Here is a 19,872-nt window from a genome sequence, read left to right as displayed (position 1 = left end):
CAACTGTTGAAAAAGATGCAGAATTAATTAGTGCAGACTTGGATTTCACGTTTTTTGATATTTATTCTTCCAAATCATTTACCTACCGCAGAATTTATTGTTATAGCAAGATCAGGTGTGATTTCTTTGCAAATCAATGGAATGAACACCCCTTTTGACAGGGGCTAGCTTGACTTGGCAGTAAGGGTTGATCGTTATTTAATCTCTAATAAGGCCATAATTTTGTATCATATTGTATTGTGCAATAAGTTAAATAGGGCAAGTGATTGACATGAAGTGCAGTATGAGAACTACATAATGGGCAGTAAGGAAGTTACATGAAAAATTCAAGTCATTACATTGAATGGCATTTACAGTATATATGAAGACAGAAACAATAAGGAGATTGATAAAAAAAAATCGAGGATGCAGGCATTATGTCCAGATTTGAGCAATATGCCATGGAGACAACTAGATCAAATAACATGCCAATTTAATGCTCAACAAATAAACATTTGAATCCTTAATTTCAACATTAAAGTGAATGTCATAATATCTGCATTAGCAATGTATACTAATTATCTACAGGTATGTACATTTATGTGTAGTACAAACATTGATATGCATAACAAGTTTCTCACTTAAGCCTTAGTGTCAAAAATATGTGAGTTTCTAAAGCAATTAAGTTTCCAAAATAAGTTTGAATCTATTATCTTTAAATGTCTTTTCAAACTGCAATGTACAAGAAAGCCTTCTTCATGCAACACTTTTACTTGTGTAGAATAACAGGCAAGTACTAGTGCATGGCAAATCCGAGCATCTGTCTTAACACTGTAAGTACAATTAAGACTTTTGCTCAACATATTAAGGCAGTCAAACATTGTTTTAGAGCGCATTCTCAACGAATTAAGCCAGGCTTTACAAAGCCGGTGACCTAAAAATGGCGGACGTACATGAAAGAAAAAACGCCTAATCTTTTAATAGTCCCTCCACCTCCCTGCGGGGTACAGTAATTAAATCGCGTCTCCATTCGCCATGCGGAAGCTACCTGAGAAATATTAAGTGCGCATGCTCATCAGTTAACCTCGTGGGGAAGAAAGCATGGCGGCTGAAGGCGATCGAAGGAAAAAAGCTCTTCTGTTCTATTATCTTTGAAAACAGAGACGAAAAAGGAATAATTTGGCCCGTAGAGCAGCAATGAATCGACTATCTACGGAGATAATATCACCAGAGATATTCACAGAAATATTAATGTTCGGAGCCGAGATTTAATTACTGTACCCCGCAGGGACGACGTGTGGGGAGGCGTGTGAGAGGCGGAGAGACTATTAAAAGATTAGGCGGTTTTTCTTTCATGTACGTCCGCAATTTTTAGGTCACTGGGTTTGTAAAGCCTGGCTTAATTCGTTGAGAATGCGCTCTTAGACTAGCTACCACCTAAGGCAGGAATTCACACACTCCGTGCCAGAAGGTCCTGTATGTAGGGATTGCCTTTAGCTGCTAATTCAGCTTTCAACTTGTTAAGTTCGCAACTGATTTGTTCCTGGGTCAAGTCTGCCACCGGTAATGCTTTCACTTTGGTGAGGAATTCTTTTATCAGTTCTTCTCCTTCCTACAACGGGAAAAATCATGCATGGATATCATGACAAAATGTTCAACACTTAAAAGGTGGGAATGGGAAGTAAACAGTTTTGTGACAGATTATCCTAATACTACTTGAATACTCCAAATTTGTAACCCCTTACTGCATAAGTTGAAAAAACATAAAGAAAGGAAAAGCATTTTTGGAATTACGGAGGCCAACAAGGTGAGATGGCAGTGAATTTAATTCGAATCACATGAAATATGAAATTGTGACCAGACAAAACATCACTTTGTAAACATTATTTTATAATGAAAGTAAAAGGGGAAGTTGACATTGGGCAAATGCATTGAATGGAAAGCATGGAAAGCAAAAGTAAAACCTGTGAAAATGAAACATTTTATGCCAATAATTACCATATAACATCTATTTAAGTACACAATTTTCTCTGCCGAAAGAAAGTACATTTATTACAGATATATACTTCTGAAAAAGTGCAGATTGTATCAAATCTTGCTCTTTAAGAGGCCATTAATAAACCTGACCTGCTTAGCTATTTTTCTCTTCTTTACAGCTGGTTCACCTTCCCCTTCCAGGTCTGTTCCTTTTAAATCAATGCTCTGGTAGTCTTCAAGTTCCTGAGCCTTCTGCCTGGCAAACTGCGCATGGAATGTGACAAATCATGTTAGTTCCAGATTTAGTCTAAATATTTGTTAAATAAAAAAAAGTTTTGTATATGTTACCTCTGGTGCACATATGCAAATACATGTAGTTTACTGAACATTTTCCTTTTAACCAATAGCTTTAAATACAGGCAAATAAAATTAAACCTTCTTATATTTCATCTATTGTAATCTATTGTAAGCTATAAGGAAGAGAGAACTCAAATGAGCTTCACTGTTGACACGCTCTATTGTAAGTCGTAGTTGCCCAAAATTTACTGTACAGGACGCCCGCATTAATTAAACCTTCTTATATTTCATCCAGCTGCCAATGTTGACATCTGTTGCCATGAACATTTAAAATTGATGAGGTTATTTTTGCATTGGATTATTCTGACAAATTTAGAAAAACAAGATTGTAGAATGTAATATATATATTAACCTCAAGGACATGTTTTGGAAAATGTGCCAACTCTGCAACATGGATCCCAAAACTCTGGTCACATACACCTAAAATAAAAAAAAGATAAAAACTGTTTACACTATCATTTTTATGTGAACACACATTTTGTAATTTAGTGAATTACATATCCAACATGTAAATGGTAGTAGGAGATACACACAATCTGAACTTCACACATTGATTAACATCACTACTCTGAACCAGAATAAAATGTTCATCTAAACATGATGCTTATATTCCATACAAATAATAAATGTTGCTGTTGCAATTGCAGGAATTACACATACTTTTGAACTTTAACTGGAAACAGTAAATTTGTACTGTTCTTAAATTATTCTCTAAGGTGGTCAAACGAAATCATAACCTCAGTATAACTCGATGGGAAGATTTGGTCCACAATAGCGACCTGATGCTGTCATTACACACCTGGTTTCACCCTGTACAGCAGTGTTAGCGTATCATTGGTAGTGAGAGCTGTAACATGGAGATTGTTCACTGTGGGTACAACATCTGACAGCGCCGTCAACTCGTGGAAGTGGGTGGCAAACAGACAATAGGCTCCTATCTTGGTGGCTATGTACCTGACAAAATAGTAGTTGGTTATGCTTTCTTTAAATAGTACTTTTTTCAACATGAGTGACAAGAATGTTTTCTATTTTATTGTTATTTGATAATTAATTTCTACGTATGCAACCTGTGGTGCAGCACTGTGTTCACCAGTACTCACTCTGATATTGCCCACACCAGTCAGTACTTACTCTGATATTGGGCACACCAGTCAGTACTCACTCTGATATTGCCCACACCAGTCAGTACTCACTCTGATATTGCCCACGCCAGTCAGTACTCACTCTGATATTGCCCACACCAGTCAGTACTCACTCTGATATTGCCCACACCAGTCAGTACTCACTCTGATATTGCCCACACCAGTCAGTACTCACTCTGATATTGCCCACACCAGTCAGTGCTCACTCTGATATTGCCCACACCAGTCAGTACTCACTCTGATATTGGCCAAACCAGTCAGTACTTACTCTGATATTGCCCAAGCCAGTCCAAACCCATCATAGGTTGAGGTTCCTCTGCCTAGCTCATCAATTATCACCAAGGAGGTGTCTGTGGCTGTCTGTAAAGATACAGCATTACCTGTTTATATGTGCTGACCAAAAAGGATGAGAATGGTCTCAAATGAGTTTACCCAAACAAAATGTGTGCACTGCATTAAAGTAAAGTGCACAATACTACATCACAGTGTCCAGACACAAATATGTCAGTTAAGTACAAATATGTTGTCCATGTGCATATTGTAAACTGTTTATAGTGGTGCTGCTTCAAAACTTTACTTCAATAAAGTACAACCTTAAACATGGCATCAGTCCAATTCCACAATCAGCACACAATGTTTACCCTTAAAATGGAAGCAGTCTCCAACATCTCAGCCATGAAAGTGGACACTCCTTTGAGCTGGCTGTCCCCTGCCCCTACCCTGGCCAGTATACAGTCCATCAGGGAGATCTCCGCTTCCGTGCAGGGCACAAAGCAACCTATCTGTGCCATCAGGACTATAACACCAACCTGAAGTAGAATAATGGAGGACTACCATTTTCGTGAAGCAAACTGTAATTTTAATTGAATGTTATAAAATTGCAACATTGCAAGTTCTCCTTTCAAGACATTTTAATTAAGGCATCTTTTCTTTTCATTGAATCTCCTGAGTCTTAGGTTTACAGTTTTCTTTCAAGATACAGGGATATTTTAAGTGCACACGTAACACCTCTTACCGATCTAATGTAAGTGGACTTGCCACCCATGTTGGGTCCCGTGATAATATGGAACATCTTTTTATCTGGAATCAATATTACATCAAAAATATATACTAGACCCCATCGGTCTATGTGGATCCCACTGGTCTATGTGGATCGACCCAACTTTGTGGGGACTCTCGTTAAGCGCAATCAGCTAAACTAAATGACAAGCCTCCTAGTCAAAGTATTCTTATAATCACCAGCCTTTCTGTATTCTACTAGACACCAGAAGGGGGCGTGTCATTCAGTTAAGCTAATTGCAGTCAGCAAGAGTTGGGTGGAACCACAAAGACCAATTGTGTCTATGGGAATGGGACCTAATACTATTAGAAATCATTCTGCAGAATACTAGGAATGACATTTTAATATGACATGAAAGATTTCTTTTAAATAGATAAACTTGAATTAAAGAAAAGTTTGGTGTAGTCAAACGAGATTTTATGGCGACAACAATCTCCAGTGCCTTCTCTTTTGTTATGAATGGGACTAAGCAAGTTTGTGGTGCACCGGGATGGAGGAGACATAAATGAGTTACCAAATGTGAAAATGCCTGTTTTGATATAAGAGGAAATGAATAACTAAAATATATAACTGTGCAGTCATTACTGAGCACACTTGGTGACCCTTATTTGTGGATGTACATATTTGGAAAAACAGTTTACTTCAACACGAATCAGAATTAACTAATTTTTACCAATAACATTCCCATTATTATTACAATATATAATCTAAATGCATCAGATCTTTACCTTTCTCAAAAATGGCATCATTAGGAATGAAAGCCACATCGTCCTGCATTTCCAAGCAAGGATGTCTGGCCTCTGTAAGACGCAATATGCCAGCACCTGTAGGGTTATAAACATGCTATTAATGGTAGTTAACATGGTGGGTGAAATAATCAGACCTCATTCTGTAAATGCACTTCTTTTAAAGGCAAGTTTTTTCTAGGTGGGAAGCTATTTAATGTTTAAAAAAATAGCCTGCAAGCATGCACCTTTTCTTGTCTACAATACTGTTAAAATGTCAAAAAATCAGAATTTCATGATACAAATATCCATGTAGTATTCATACTGTATAGCATACCTTTATCCAGAAGGCGAGGCCTGATGTAGGGAATAGGAGCATTGGCAGACACATGGGCAAAACTGACCAGAGCATCCAAGTGGGCTATAACGTCATTAAGCAGGATCATAGGTTCCACGTAACCAGCTGGAAAAATGAAAATGGGCATAGGTCAACTTTGATGCTTATGCGATAAAAGCACAAGTACATTTTGGAAAATGATATTGTGAAAATATGTCATTTTGAATTGAATCACCTGTTCAAAAACTTGAAAGTAACATATGTTTCCTTCTGAAAATTGAAAAAAAATCAATTTTCTTTCACTATAGAACATCTACAAGGCAAAAAAAAAAATTTTTTTTCAAAGATTTTTTTTTTCTTCTGTGAAGCATGAAATGTGATGTATTTTCTATAATTTAGCATTTGGACTAATTTTCATGATATATCATATGTACCAGATAAGACTATTCTGTTGTTTACCTGCAATAGCAATCACCTCTGCTACCACAGACTTCTGCTGCTCGTTGTAATCATCTTTCAGAGAGATGAATTCCTCATTCAGCTGACGTAGGGGGGTGTTGTGAAAGCGGACACCATTTTTGTTTGTATCAATTGTTCTGTAATTCTTGTTGTTCCTCAACACCTTTTCCTCCTAAAACATGTTATGAGATACGTACTCCATCACCATAATGGTGCACGCGGCAGAAGATGACAGAAACGAAGACATTTTTGTAGAAACACAAAGGCTTTTTAATATAAGAAAAGATTTAATATAAGAAAGCATTTTAATTGTACAATGTAAACAGATAAGGCTACATGTATTTAACATCACACCTCACCACTTAACTGGTTCTATCTTACCCACCTTCCTAGTCAATCTGAAGAAATAGCCAAGCTGTGAATTAGACTCCAGCTTCAGAACCTTGTTGGGCTCCAGATTCAGATCCTTGGCAGCCTTGAATAATTTAAAAGCAAAATAAAAACTTTAAAAGTGCTGACAGATCAATGTCCGACTTAACATAACCATATATTTGGCATAATAAATTCAAATCATCCAAAATCATCTGATATCTCTTCTAAACAAGGTAAAGATCTTCTTGGCGAGATATGAGTGTTTTTAAGAGCATGGTGAACTCCTCTGCTCTATATTTAGGGTTAGAGAAACTTCCTTTAATATACAATGAATTTAATATTCAAAGCACTTTATAACAAAATGGGACACCAAAGAACAGAATGAAAGTAAGACATTTGTTCAAAGCAGTATTATGTTTTAATTATTTCATAATGAGGATACTTTAACTTATCCAAGTTCATCAAGTTCTTGAGCTCTCTAAGTTCTTGAACCTCACACACCTTGTTCAGTTGTGCCTTGATTTGTTTTTCTACATTATCTAGTTTTTCGCGCAGCTCTAAAAAGTAATAGGAATTATATGAGTTTTTCTTTAAACTGCCAACTGCAATAACACACCATAATGGTGCCAGTACAGAAGAAGCAAATGATGCAAGCCTAATAATAGTATTCCATTGCTTTGATTTTCAAAAACTTACATGTATCTAAACATTATAAGCACATTGCTGCACAGCCCACTGAAATTTAAAAAGCTGCTAAGTGTTAAAATCAAAAGGATCATTTAGGAATGTAGATCAGTAAAATGACTGGTGTACAATGTACCTGCTAGGCCTTCATCAAAGTCAGGTTTGATGAGGAACTCGTGGTTCTCTACCTGGTCTAAATCAATTGTAGTCTCCACCATTTCTTGGAATTTGGAAAAATCCATCAGCAATTCCTGGAGTGCAGATAAAAGAATAATTTGAGAAAAGACATCTTGTGGTTGCAATCATCAAATTGCATTACCAGTTTGATATCAGCCGTAATGAAAAGTATCAAATAGAAAAATACATCACAAGTATGCACGTTATGTTACACAACAAAATGCTCTATTTGAAAGAATGCTACATTTGCTCTATCAATTAGATATTTTTGAATGGTAAATATATACCTTCATAGGGTTTGTAAACAGCTCCATGAGCAGTGGTGTATGCTTGCCTTGGTGTTTTTCCAGGGCCTCCAGTAAGTAAGGCATCTTCTCCAAGGCCTGGTATACTCTGTAGCAATCCTGAGCAATACAATAAACGGTGATACATTTTAAAAATTTCCTACTTGAACACTTTATGTCTATTGTCCTAAAACATATCTTAAAATAAACTACCACACACAGCTAATTGAATGTTTTTTCTCTTGTTTTTGTATGGACGTTACTTGTATAAATATTGATGTTATCCATTTACGAACCAGATAAAATTGATACAATTTAAACAATACCTGTGCTGCTCACAGGAGTTAAGTTCAATAATATAATACTTTGTGTTACAGTGCACTCACCTGTAAGTTAGCTCTCTTCTTCTGAAATTTCTTGGCCAATCTCTGAAAGTCTGGAACCTTCCTCAGTTGATCCTCCTGCAACGTCTGCCTCAGCTCTGTGTCCTCCACAAAAGACTCAACAACATTCAGTCTCTCCTCTGAAGTAAAAAATATGAAAAAAACTCAAATCAAAATCATAGATGCAGAAAGAAAAAACACTTAATAACACAGCTGCCTGAAGTTTTTTAATGAAATATTAATGGCTAACTTACATGAATACAACCAGGGGCAGGGGTGAGGGGGGGGGGGGTAATGAACCATGCATACCTATCCTGTTTTTATCAATAAGAGGTTGTTTGACCCACTGAGCCAGCAGTCTCTGTCCCTGTGGAGTGCGACACCTGTTCAACAGTCCCAACACACTCTGGTTTTTGTTGCTGCCTGGAAATAAATGTTGAAATTTAGCCTATATTCATATGCTGAAAATTAGTCTATCGATTTTAGTTCAATAGCAGACATGTAACAGATATTTAACGTCCCAGTCACGGTTTTATGTTCGAACAAGTGGTTTGTAGATTCTAATTTTGGATAGGTTCAGATATATTGGGTGTTTAAGAGAGATTCTTTACTGTAATCTAAATGCCACTTCTCCCTACCTTCATTTGGGCTAGGCATCAGATTGAGTGCATTCACAGCTGCAGCATCCAGCTTCATGTACTGGCTCAAGTCAAAACTTTGCAGGGAAAACTGATGAAAGTTGGTCTCATCACCCAGGAGCTAGTAGAATAAAAATAATGGCAGGATAAAAAATACATCTTTTATTGGGCTATCTAATGTGCTACAGCGGTAAATCAACAGCAAAATGTTAAAGACAAACATTCAATTCCTTATACACAAGCAATTAAACTTAAGTTAAATTCATTGTCAAAATAGAAATTTGGCACAACTAAGTGTCATCATTAAATTAAGAAAAAAAGAGAATGTGACAGCATAAAATATACCTCACCTCCAAGTATTTGATTAGTGCAGATACGGCAGCCATAGCATGTGTTTTGTCCATCTCAGCTGAAAGTATAAAAAATTCAAATTCACTGTTACATTTACCTGAACAACAATTTAACATTTACGTACTGTTTAACCTATCTAAAGCATTTTAAGTTTAAATAAAAAGACTTATTATTCAGAGTAAAATTCTTCAATGCATACAGCAAATAAGTCAGTATACTCACCAAGTGCTGCACTGTTAGCTTGTTCTCCTTTCTTAAACTTAAGTAGACGGTTGAGATCTTGCACATTATCTTTAGTAGAGAAATCAGCTACAAACATGAAAACCAAAACCATAAATCAATTTGAATTGAAAGCGGGTTGCAAAAGATGTTGCTCAGATTCTGGGGAGTACATGTATATTCCCAGCTTTTAACTAACAATAATCTGATAAAAGTCATAAGTGATCATTTTTCAACCTTCAATCAACCTTGAAATTTTTGAAGGAAGAATGAAAATTTACAGACAGCTGAACCTTTTTCCTGTAAAGCAAGAGATTTAGAGTTTTTTAATACATTAATTCAAGCTTTTCAAATGTGAGAAATAAAAGATAGTAAAAAGAACCATGTCACAGGAACTGCTAGAATATACATACACGTATATGAACTCATGTACCAAGAGTTTAATCTTGTTGTGCAAAATTGTGCAATGACATTTTTTTATACATTTTAATAATTTATACAGCATAACAGAACAGCAAATGCATTTTAAATTCAAATAGCTACAATCACACAACATCACAGTCAATATATCATACTCACAGCACACACAATCTAAACTTCTATTTCAGTGCTGCCCCCTACCTTTCTTTCTCTCAGTGATTAGCACCCCACTCCTCTCAATTACTTGTTTTAATCTGGAGACCTCAGGGGAACCTTCACCACTGGCCAGGACACATTCCTTGGGTCCCAACTGGACTATCAATGCCTGTCAAAAGGAAGGGGGTTACCAATTTTGTTGCTACAATTTTCATTCTATTAGATTATTTAACCCCTCAATGGAATTTGTTAAACTGATGGTAAAAGAATTTTCAATAACAAATTTAGGTTGTATTAATTAAGATAAAGCTGCATTATCTGCCACTAAATGTATGCAGGCCAATATTTACAGCTAGTTTGAAAAAAATTAGTCTAACAAAGGTTACAAATAATAATATCTTATCAACAAATCCTTATTCTACATTCTGCCTCTGAATTTGAAACACCCCCAGTACCTCTAAATTTGAAAACTGGTCATTCTCTGGGAACTGACAGACACCAAACTTTCTGAGCGTAGCATCTCCATAGCCAACACCAACAACCTGTTTGTAATATAAGGTACATTATGTTTAGTTCACTTAATGTCCTACATGTATAGTACTGTACCTTAAGAATATCTCACATATTGAAATTCAGGGTATTAATTACATTCAGAATTCAAACAATCACTCAAAAATGGAAATGAAGATCAATGATGTTGCACAAGGATAGGTACATGCATATGTTGTGAGCTGTATAACCCTTAACTTTGATTATTTCCATTTGTGACTTGGAGAACTGAATTATTGACTTTGATCTTTGAATTGATGACTTGGTACAACCATTTAATATTCTGATTGTACTGTATCAATAATGGCTGAGAACACATTTAAGACTAACAAAATGCAATTTGGTTGTTTAAAGGCCTGTTGTGGATATGCTAAACACTGAATCCTATAGCCACTGCTTACCCTCTGTCCATTCTCTGTCCCTAATTTCACTGCAATAACCCCAACTGATACAGACATGTCATTGCTGCCAAACAACACATCTTCAAATTGGGTCAAATTTCCTGGGGAGGCCTATAAAATACACGCACACAATAAAAGTTCTTTCATAACTGTGACCCAAGTTTTGGCAAAATATTACCTTCAAAAATGTATTATTACAGATAACCAACCTTTTAATTTACTTGCAGGACATGTATTTGAACCAAAAGCAAATGTAACTAGAGGATCAGAGAGGCGATACCGCCTCCGAATATTGTACCACCAGCTGGAGCAAGCGCATTCGTATAGACCCCCACATACACAAAATAAGGGGTGCAGCCACCAGTCTTGTGCTTGACAAGCTGTAAAAATGCAATCAACAAGAATTTTCAAAATATGCAAAAAATATATATAACTAAAAATGGTGCAATCAAAGTTAAGTTCATTGTAAGGTAGGTCAAAGGTCAATTTCAAGGTCACAGTAAATTGCCAGTATATGACTTCCTATCCAACTTCAATAGTAACTATGGACCTATCTCTGCCAGTTTTGGAGATAAAAGGGAAGCAAAATTTGCAAAGTTCAGTTCATGGTGAAAAGTAGGTCAAAGGTCAATTTCAAGGTCACAGTAAGATTGCCAGTATATGACTTCCTATTCAACTTCAATAGTAACTATGGACCTATCTCTGCCAGTTTTGGAGATAAAAGGGAAGCAAAATTTGCAAAGTTCAGTTCATGGTGAAAAGTAGGTCAAAGGTCAATTTCAAGGTCACATTTAGATTGCCAGTATATGACTTCCTATTCAACTTCAATAGTAACTATGGACCTATCTCTGCCAGTTTTGGAGATAAAAGGGAAGCAAAATTTGCAAAGTTCAGTTCATGGTGAAAAGAAGGTCAAAGGTCAATTTCAAGGTCACAGTAAAATTGCCAGTATATGACTTCCTATGCAAGTTCAATAGTAACTATGGACCTATCTCTGCCAGTTTTGGAGATAAAAGGGAAGCAAATTTTGCAAAGTTCAGTTCAAGGTGAAAAGTAGGTCAAAGGTCAATTTCAAGGTCACAGTAAGATTGCCAGTATATGACTTCCTATTCAACTTCAATAGTAACTATGGACCTATCTCTGCCAGTTTTGGAGATAAAAGGGAAGCAAAATTTGCAAAGTTCAGTTCATGGTGAAAAGTAGGTCAAAGGTCAATGTCAAGGTCACAGTAAGATTGCCAGTATATGACTTCCTATTCAACTTCAATAGTAACTATGGACCTATCTCTGCCAGTTTTGGAGATATAAGGGACTAAATGTTATAATTTTGGAGTTACCATAATGTGCCATAAATTTCCTACAGAAAAAATTAATTAAAATAAAGAAAAGGTCATTTTGGTCAAAGTTCTTGAAATGGGAGGTTCTCTGAAGTTGCAGAAGTTTAAATTTGATAAAATAATGTCATTTTTGACCACAAGTTGTCTGCTTTGCCAAGCATTATGTTTTATTTTTCCGGAGTTCAAAATTTATTATCCATTACCGTACTGCACATTTTTACGGAAGCCGACTGGTGCCATATGTTGAAAAAAAAAATTATCTCGAAATTTCGAGATAGCATTTTTTTTGTTCAAATTTCAAAATACTATCTCGAAATTTCGAGATAAATTTTTTTGCTCAAATATCAAAATGCTATCTCGAAATTTCGAGATAATTTTTTTTTTGTTCAAATTTCAAAATGCTATCTCGAAATTTCGAGATAAAAATTTTTTTTGTTCAAATTTCAAAATAGTATCTCGAAATTTCGAGATAATTTTTTTTTCTACATATGGCACCAGTCGGCTTCCGTACATTTTCCTTTCACCACCAATATGTACTTTCTGATACAGCGTAACTCGAAAACCGTATGGAATACAAAAAAACCGAGACCACCTCCAGTGTTGGGCTTTACATGCTCTACAAAATGAATGAAAAAGAATGGGTCTCTAGCATTAACGGTTCCCGAATTAGAGACAGTTTTCAGTTTCGGTATCTTATGGCCGCTACTCCTGTGAAAATGCACCGATTGACCCCAAATTCACGGAGATGAAAGATGACCTGAAGGGTAACACTTTCCAATAATATTATTGGTTAAGTCTGTGTGGCGTCTGAATAACAGGGCAAAAAATTTTTTTTTCATAAAAAATTTCATTTTTTTGAAAATTTTGACCCATTTGACCTTGAAGTAAAGGTCAAAGGTCAAATCCGAGGGTATATTTGAAATCTACACATATGACTTTTGGAAAGCCGTCTATAGAAATTTTTCCCGTAACTCCTTCTGTAGGGTAGATAATTAGCATTTAATTTTGCCATTTTTAGACAAGGGTGCATTGCAATGAGTGCCACACCCAGACCCCAATACCGACAAAGCCCAAATTGTACGTGGAATGAGTTGAGATTATAGGTGACCTAAATCCATGAGATGGGTACGGGGGCCCTTACCGTCTAGGAGGAGAAGCGGTAACGGTAACATGGCGGCGGAGCCGGCGGAACGGACCGGAAGGGACCGAAACCATGTGTACCGCCAGCGCTAACGCTGGTGGTAAATTTTTTTGTACAAATTTCAAAATAGTATCTCGAAATTTCGAGATAATTTTTTTTTCTACATATGGCACCAGTGGGCTTCCGTACATTTTCCTTTCACCACCAATATGTACTTTTTGATACAGCGTAACTCGAAAACCGTATGGAATACAAAAAAACCGAGACCACTTCCAGTGTTGGGCTTTACATGCTCTACAAAATGCAAAAAAGAATGGGTCTCTAGCATTAACGGTTCCCGAATTAGAGACAGTTTTCAGTTTCGGTATCTTATGGCCGCTACTCCTGTGAAAATGCACCGATTGACCCCAAATTCACGGAGATGAAAGATGACCTGAAGGGTAACACTTTCCAATAATATTATTGGTTAAGTCTGTGTGGTGTCTGAATAACAGGGCAAAAAATTTTTTTTTCGTAAAAAATTTCATTTTTTTGAAAATTTTGGCCCATTTGACCTTGAAGTAAAGGTCAAAGGTCAAATCCGAGGGTATATTTGAAATCTACACATATGACTTTTGGAAAGCCGTCTGTAGAAATTTTTCCCGTAACTCCTTCCGTAGGGTAGATAATTAGCATTTAATTTTGCCATTTTTGGACAAGGGTGCATTGCAATGAGTGCCACACCCAGACCCCAATACCGACAAAGCCCAAATTTTACGTGGAACGAGTTGAGATTATAGGTGACCTAAATCCATGAGATGGGTATGGGGGGCCTTACCGTCTAGGAGGAGAAGCGGTAACGGTAGCCGTCCGGCGGAGCCGGCGGAGCCGGCGGAGCCGGCGGAACGATCCGGACGAGACCGAAACCATGTGTACCGCCAGCGCTAACGCTGGTGGTACAATTACATGCATTTTTCTCTTAGGATAGTACTCATACAGTATATAATGCGATAATTCAAGTATTTCTCCGTGGTTTTATTCTCTTTACATTAACTTATTTAGCCCAAAACAAAGGAGATATGTCCACCTTATAGGCTAAACTCCAGTCATTATTCTTGCCAGCTGCTCTGTTCCTGTAAACCTCTACCCTGTACTGTCTCACCAGCAGCAGGTCTCGTACTGTGGACTCAAAGTTCAGCTTACTCAGCACCACTGACTCCACCTTGTTAGCACCTGATAAGTTTAAAAAAATATTAAAATATTAAAATATTAAAAATATTAAAATATTAAAAATGAGTGTTAACCATTTACTTGAGTTAATCAATTTAGAAATGAAAAAATAAACACAGTGTTAAATTAATGTTTGGTATTTCATCATAGATAAGGTTAGACTAAGTGGGAGCAATAAATGCTAGGGAGCAATAAATGCTACTTAGAAGTCAAACACACAATTTTTAATGGAAAATTAAGCAGGATTGTAGTAATAGGCCCCTGAGAGTCATGTCAACATATGGAGGCCCCTAGAGATACAGACACAATACCGGTACCACCTTTAGTATGCTACATGTACACACTTGTTTTTGGCAAGTTCAAACATAGTTTAGGTTACAGGTGTATCTACCAGTAAGGGGCCTTTCAGAATAGGTGATTCGGGTACTAACTGATCTGCTGACTAAATATGGCTGACCCCACTTCAAAAGCGATGCGGATAATTCCATGATGATCTCCCCAACTCCAGGGGCCTAGCAATTAAAACACAGAGATAAGATCCATTAATCCATTTGATGGTGCGTGTGAAGGTGGGAGACCATTGTGAATTAGCAGAATCTCTTTTGAAGTGAGGTCAGCTATATTTAGTCAGCGCATCAGTTAGTAGTATTCGGATCATCTTTTCTGATTGGGGGGAGGGGGGGATATGAAAATGATTAGAAGTGTACCTGATCCTAAATGTTTAATGACTCCAGTTGTTTTAAAAACTTCTTTGGCAGCAAAAACTGCATCTGGGCCATGAACAGTATAGTAATCCTGGAAATAAATTTATAAACCATAACTAATTTTATATAATGTAGGCAGGCCATTATATAAAGTTTGTTTGAAAAAGTCTTACAGATGATATTAACAATGATATTATAACTCCACCCCCCACCCCAAAAAAATAATAAATAAATTTTTTAAAGACCCCCAAGGATACTGTTTTTAAAACCACAATAACAAAAAAATAAGAACTTACATTTCTGTCGAAAAAACGTATTGTTGTATTCGGTTTCTAAAAGGAAATTGAGGGTTTACATAAGATTGTGCCTTAATAAAGACATGAAATTAAATATTAATAAAAAAAAATCAGTTAAATAACATGTCATGAAATAACATCTACATTCCATTTCTTCCCCCAGATAGCAATGAGCGGTCGGGCCGACGTCGGCATTGGTCGGCACGGTCGCGGTCGGCAGTCGTTGTCGGGCCGACGTCGGGCCACTACTAGTGACCCGACGTCGGGCCGACGACTGCTTCACGCCGTCGGCCCGACGTCGGTATAACGGTGGCTCATCAGCTGTGCGTCGGGCCACTACTGGTGACCCGACGTCGGGCCGACGACTGCTTCACGCCGTCGGCCCGACGTCGGTATAACGGTGGCTCACCAGCTGTGCTTGATTTGCACTAAGCGGCCAATTTCAAATCGAGGTCAACCACACTAAGCGGCCATAGATCGTTGCAAGTGCACTTGACGGTTATTTCATATTTTCCGTATTTTGCACCAAATTGTTAGGTAAGTATTTACTTTAAAGTGTTTATGTTTTTCGTACTATAGGTGGAGGTTAATTTGTTGTAGATGAATTAACGAAAACAAGCAAATCTGTCAATAATTTGTTAGTCGTAGCTGCAGGCAGTTGGCGCGCTGCATGCCACCTTTGAACCAACGTCGGGGCGACGTTGGGTTTCCGGCGGCCAAAAAGATTTTCCCGCTCAAATTCTTTTATGCTTTGAAAGACATTTCAGTTACCACATTTCATGTATAGACAATTTATAAATGTGAATGAGCAACGTTCTAGTACTTTTTTTGTACTTAGGAGTATATATTGTTTATATTTTCTCTAGTTGAATTTGAAATGCTTATATAATAGGGGTATATAGCAAGGCTGCATGATACTAACATGTAAACTTATAATGTCAGCATGGGTTTAACACTGGATAAACCTTATGGCATACATTCCAAACTGAGTTTAGCATTAAGGGGTATAATGTCCACTCAGATTTTTACAGGTTTTCTGTTCAAAAATGGACCTCAGTAGGCTAACCTAAAATATCCAGAGGTGGTTCTTTTAGGGAGGGGGGGGGGGCAAGTTTAAGTTGAATTTTTTTCTAGATGTTTGGTCAAATACCCACAGGGTATGATATAATAATGTTTCTTTTTTTGGTTTAGGCTCATAATTAGACAAGGCATTTTGTGCACATTACAAAGCCACACTTAATATGTATCTCATATTTCTCTTATAGTCTTCCATCATGCATTACTACCTATTTGTCGCCTGTGTTGAGCAGTCAATCCTCACAAGAAAATACACTTGAAAGGTATGTGTGTATATAGTTAAAGTGCTTCAGTGTGTCATTGCCATGGTAAGATGCAGTAGTTTAACTTATATCATCCCTATCAATGGATTAAGTAGTAAACAACTAAGAAATTAATTTAGCCTACTTCTTGCCTGTGACTCTCTTCTGGAATTTAGTACATTATTCTTCTTAAAATATATGTAAGTGACAGGGATGGGGGTAGGAGGAGGAGGCTGGAGAAGAAGAAGGGTAATATATTAAGCAGAGTAACCACTTCCCTGGAAAATAATTACATTATTTCGTCTACATTTCAAAGTATACATTAACAACTTCATTTCAATATGCAACATTACGAATAAGCGCGGGTGGATTGGATGCGAACTAGGAAATAAGTCATTAGAAGACAACTGAAACCAACGGTTCAGTAATACGATAGAGAAACATGGATTGTTGATTCGTTGCGGCCAAAATCGAGCGTACAAAACTAACCTGTCTGTCCCTGACCTCATAAAGTTTAGAACATTTCACATCGCAAATAGAAAAAATAATAGTTAGAGAAACGTGGATCAGTATCATGCTAGATTCCTTAAGCTTGGTTTCAGTTGTCTTCTTAGCCGTTTTTTATTTTGCATATCAGTGAAATAACATATGATATTAACGGTGAATTTTGTATGTTTTATTAGATTAAGTGTGAGTTTTTATATTTTTTCTATTCTCTTCACAGAGAGAGAAGCAGCCCAGGCGCCGCAGCAGAGTTCCTCAGATGAATCTTAGTCATCATCATCATTCCTCTTCGTCCCGTGTGGGAATTAAGGCCACAGTCACTTCTTTCCAGCGTAGTGTCGTAGTCAAAGATATGCTGCAAATCTTGCGACTCACAGAGCGTCATCTATTTGATATGATGTTAACAGTGCCATCAAATGTACGTCGGGGAAACGAGGCAGAAATTAAAAGACAGAATTAGACACCACCGCTGCCCTATAAACAACAAAAACCTCTTCGTGCCTGTGGGACAACACAACACTCAGCTAAAGGCATCACCGTCACCGTCTTAAAAGGAAACGACACTAGGCAAAGACGGATCGTCGTACAGAAATGTATTAGAACACTAGACACCTTGAATAATGGACTCAGTAGGGACAATAGTTTCTTAAATGAATATTGATTTTTTATATGTTACGTTTAGCGTTTAGGACGCTTTTGCAGCATCGCGTGCCTTTAATACATCATCGACGCCACATACCCCAGGAGTTTTTCTTCACCATTTTTTTAATGTCTCTGAAGAAGGCCTAGGGACCGAAAGCTTGGATTATATATGACATCTGTAAAGTAGATCTTTAGAGATGCATCAGTAATAATATTTATTTTCAATAACTAATTGAATTATCGTTATTAACTCACTCAGATTTATAAAGATGTTTCTTCACAAAACATGATTCACGTTGTTATTATTATTATCTTTTAGGCCAACGGGACTTTTTCACTTCAGTGAGAGGGTTATTACGAAGAAACGCCGCTGCTACCCTATTGCCAACGTTCGCCAATTGAGTCATAGCTGGCTGACCATGGAGAGCCCATAATAACATTGGCTAATTAAAGAACGGCATTATTTGCATAACGGTGGTAAAACGATGGTTAACGACGTTGGCGCGAAGTTGGCAAGAAGGTGGCACCGTTGGTATAACAGCGGCTAACCGCCGATAGTAATAGCTCATAACGACATTGGCCCAACGTTGGCGCGACGTCGGCAAAAGGTCGGCATTATAGTGGCTGACCGCCGGTTATCGATAATAACGTTGGCCCGACGTTGGCGCGACGTCGGCAAAAGGTCAGCATAACAGCGGCTAACCGCCGATAGTAATAGCTCATAACGACGTTGGCCCGACGTTGGCGCGAAGTTGGCAAATTGTCGGCATGACAGCGGCTGACCGCCGTTTATCCATAATGACGTCGGCCCAGCGTCGGTGCGACGTTGGCAAAAAGGTGGCAGATCACCGGTGGGCCGACGGCGGGCCGCCGGACACGCCGACTTCGAACCGACGTCGTCTGCCAACGTTGGCCCGACGGAGGCAAAGTCGTCAGGCCGACGTTGGCGCGACCACTCTTTGCTATCTGGGCCACCTTGAAAAATCTAATCAATAGCTTTGGATCTTAATTTTTTTTATATCAAGTATGTCTTTTATTCTATTATTATTTAATTTATTTCTTATAATTATTTTTTATTATTTAATTTTATTTATTATTTTTATTTAAAATCATTTGTCTATTTATCTATTTATTTATTTATTGTAGAAGTTTTACCTCTGGTAAAGAACGCAAGTATGAGAGAAACCCATGTTCCTGTATTCCGTCTGAAAATTAAAGGGCAAAAATCATTTCTGCATAAAAGAAAACAATAATATTTAGTCACGCTAACAGTAACACTGACCCAGAGATTAAGTGCAAACGATCGAATGAAAGTGCTCAAAAGACGCTCCCGGTTAAGTTAAGTTTTTGCAAAATAAAAGGTTTGATTGTCGACAATTTTGGGGACGTTTCAGTCTTAGTATAGCTCAAAGTTATGACCTATGTTTTATGATGCCAGTGCACGTGCCAAAATGGGTAAAATTCATATTTCACATACCTAATTGTAACTCGTGTTTTGATTGCACCGTCGCCATGTTGGGTCTTTTAATATTTCGCGGGAAAGGATGTCACAACCTTGACCTATTTACAATGACACAGGTAACCACAACACGCCACACAGCTGATAACTATGCGCTGAGGCAGCATATTTGCTCGTGATCGATATATCAGTGACGTCTGGCTTCATTGTAGGTTGACCAATAGGAGAAATGCTGACAGTCAGCAGTCTATGCCATATAAATATAGCCAACATTTCCTGTAGAGATCAGTTCTGTACACCAAACCTTCGGTATGGCGGGCTGGAGGGCAGTACTCATCTCGCATACTTCGACATCAACCTTCAACGTGCCGATAAGAAAAAAATAACGCTTACTTCGTCTTGAGGTCGCTTTCCAGCGGCTTCAAATGGATCTTTAAACTCCGCCAGGCTTGAAGGGCGACCACCCCCACAGCGGCCGCGCTATCAAACCTTAGTCGTTTGCTTAGTGGCGGGGGTATAGCCCTGATGGCCACGGCGGAACACTTTACGGGGCGTTTTCATATGAAATTATCGTCTCTCTTGTGTTCCGGCG

General features: G+C 37.7%; 1 protein-coding gene and 1 long non-coding RNA gene across 2 annotated transcripts; one reads left to right on the top strand and one right to left on the bottom strand.

Moving 5' to 3' along the window:
• Window positions 1-455: 455 nt before the first annotated feature.
• Window positions 456-19,511, bottom strand: LOC106156484 (DNA mismatch repair protein Msh2). Its single transcript, XM_087002251.1, has 27 exons — window positions 19,299-19,511; window positions 18,977-19,026; window positions 15,357-15,392; window positions 15,064-15,151; window positions 14,214-14,359; window positions 10,671-10,781; window positions 10,176-10,262; window positions 9,766-9,889; window positions 9,148-9,234; window positions 8,925-8,983; window positions 8,575-8,695; window positions 8,246-8,359; window positions 7,940-8,076; window positions 7,557-7,673; window positions 7,229-7,343; window positions 6,910-6,965; window positions 6,422-6,511; window positions 6,037-6,208; window positions 5,578-5,703; window positions 5,244-5,339; window positions 4,471-4,535; window positions 4,097-4,264; window positions 3,724-3,815; window positions 3,113-3,267; window positions 2,666-2,733; window positions 2,107-2,220; window positions 456-1,591 (listed from the first exon to the last, which is right to left on the bottom strand). Exons 1-27 carry the CDS (start codon window positions 19,333-19,335, stop codon window positions 1,430-1,432), a joined length of 2,793 nt encoding a protein of 930 aa, XP_086858377.1. The 5' UTR covers window positions 19,336-19,511; the 3' UTR covers window positions 456-1,429.
• On the top strand, window positions 15,525-18,111 carry LOC147764910 (uncharacterized). Its single transcript, XR_015332127.1, has 3 exons — window positions 15,525-15,893; window positions 16,622-16,696; window positions 17,400-18,111. It is a non-coding gene; the product is annotated as an uncharacterized LOC147764910 (long non-coding RNA).
• Window positions 19,512-19,872: the final 361 nt, after the last annotated feature.

This window comes from Lingula anatina, chromosome 1 (assembly GCF_051362555.1).
Source record: "Lingula anatina isolate TDL-2025a chromosome 1, LinAna3.0, whole genome shotgun sequence".
NCBI lineage: Eukaryota > Metazoa > Brachiopoda > Lingulata > Lingulida > Lingulidae > Lingula > Lingula anatina.
Note: the sequence above shows the minus strand (reverse complement) of the source record. Positions and strands in the feature narration are given on the sequence as shown.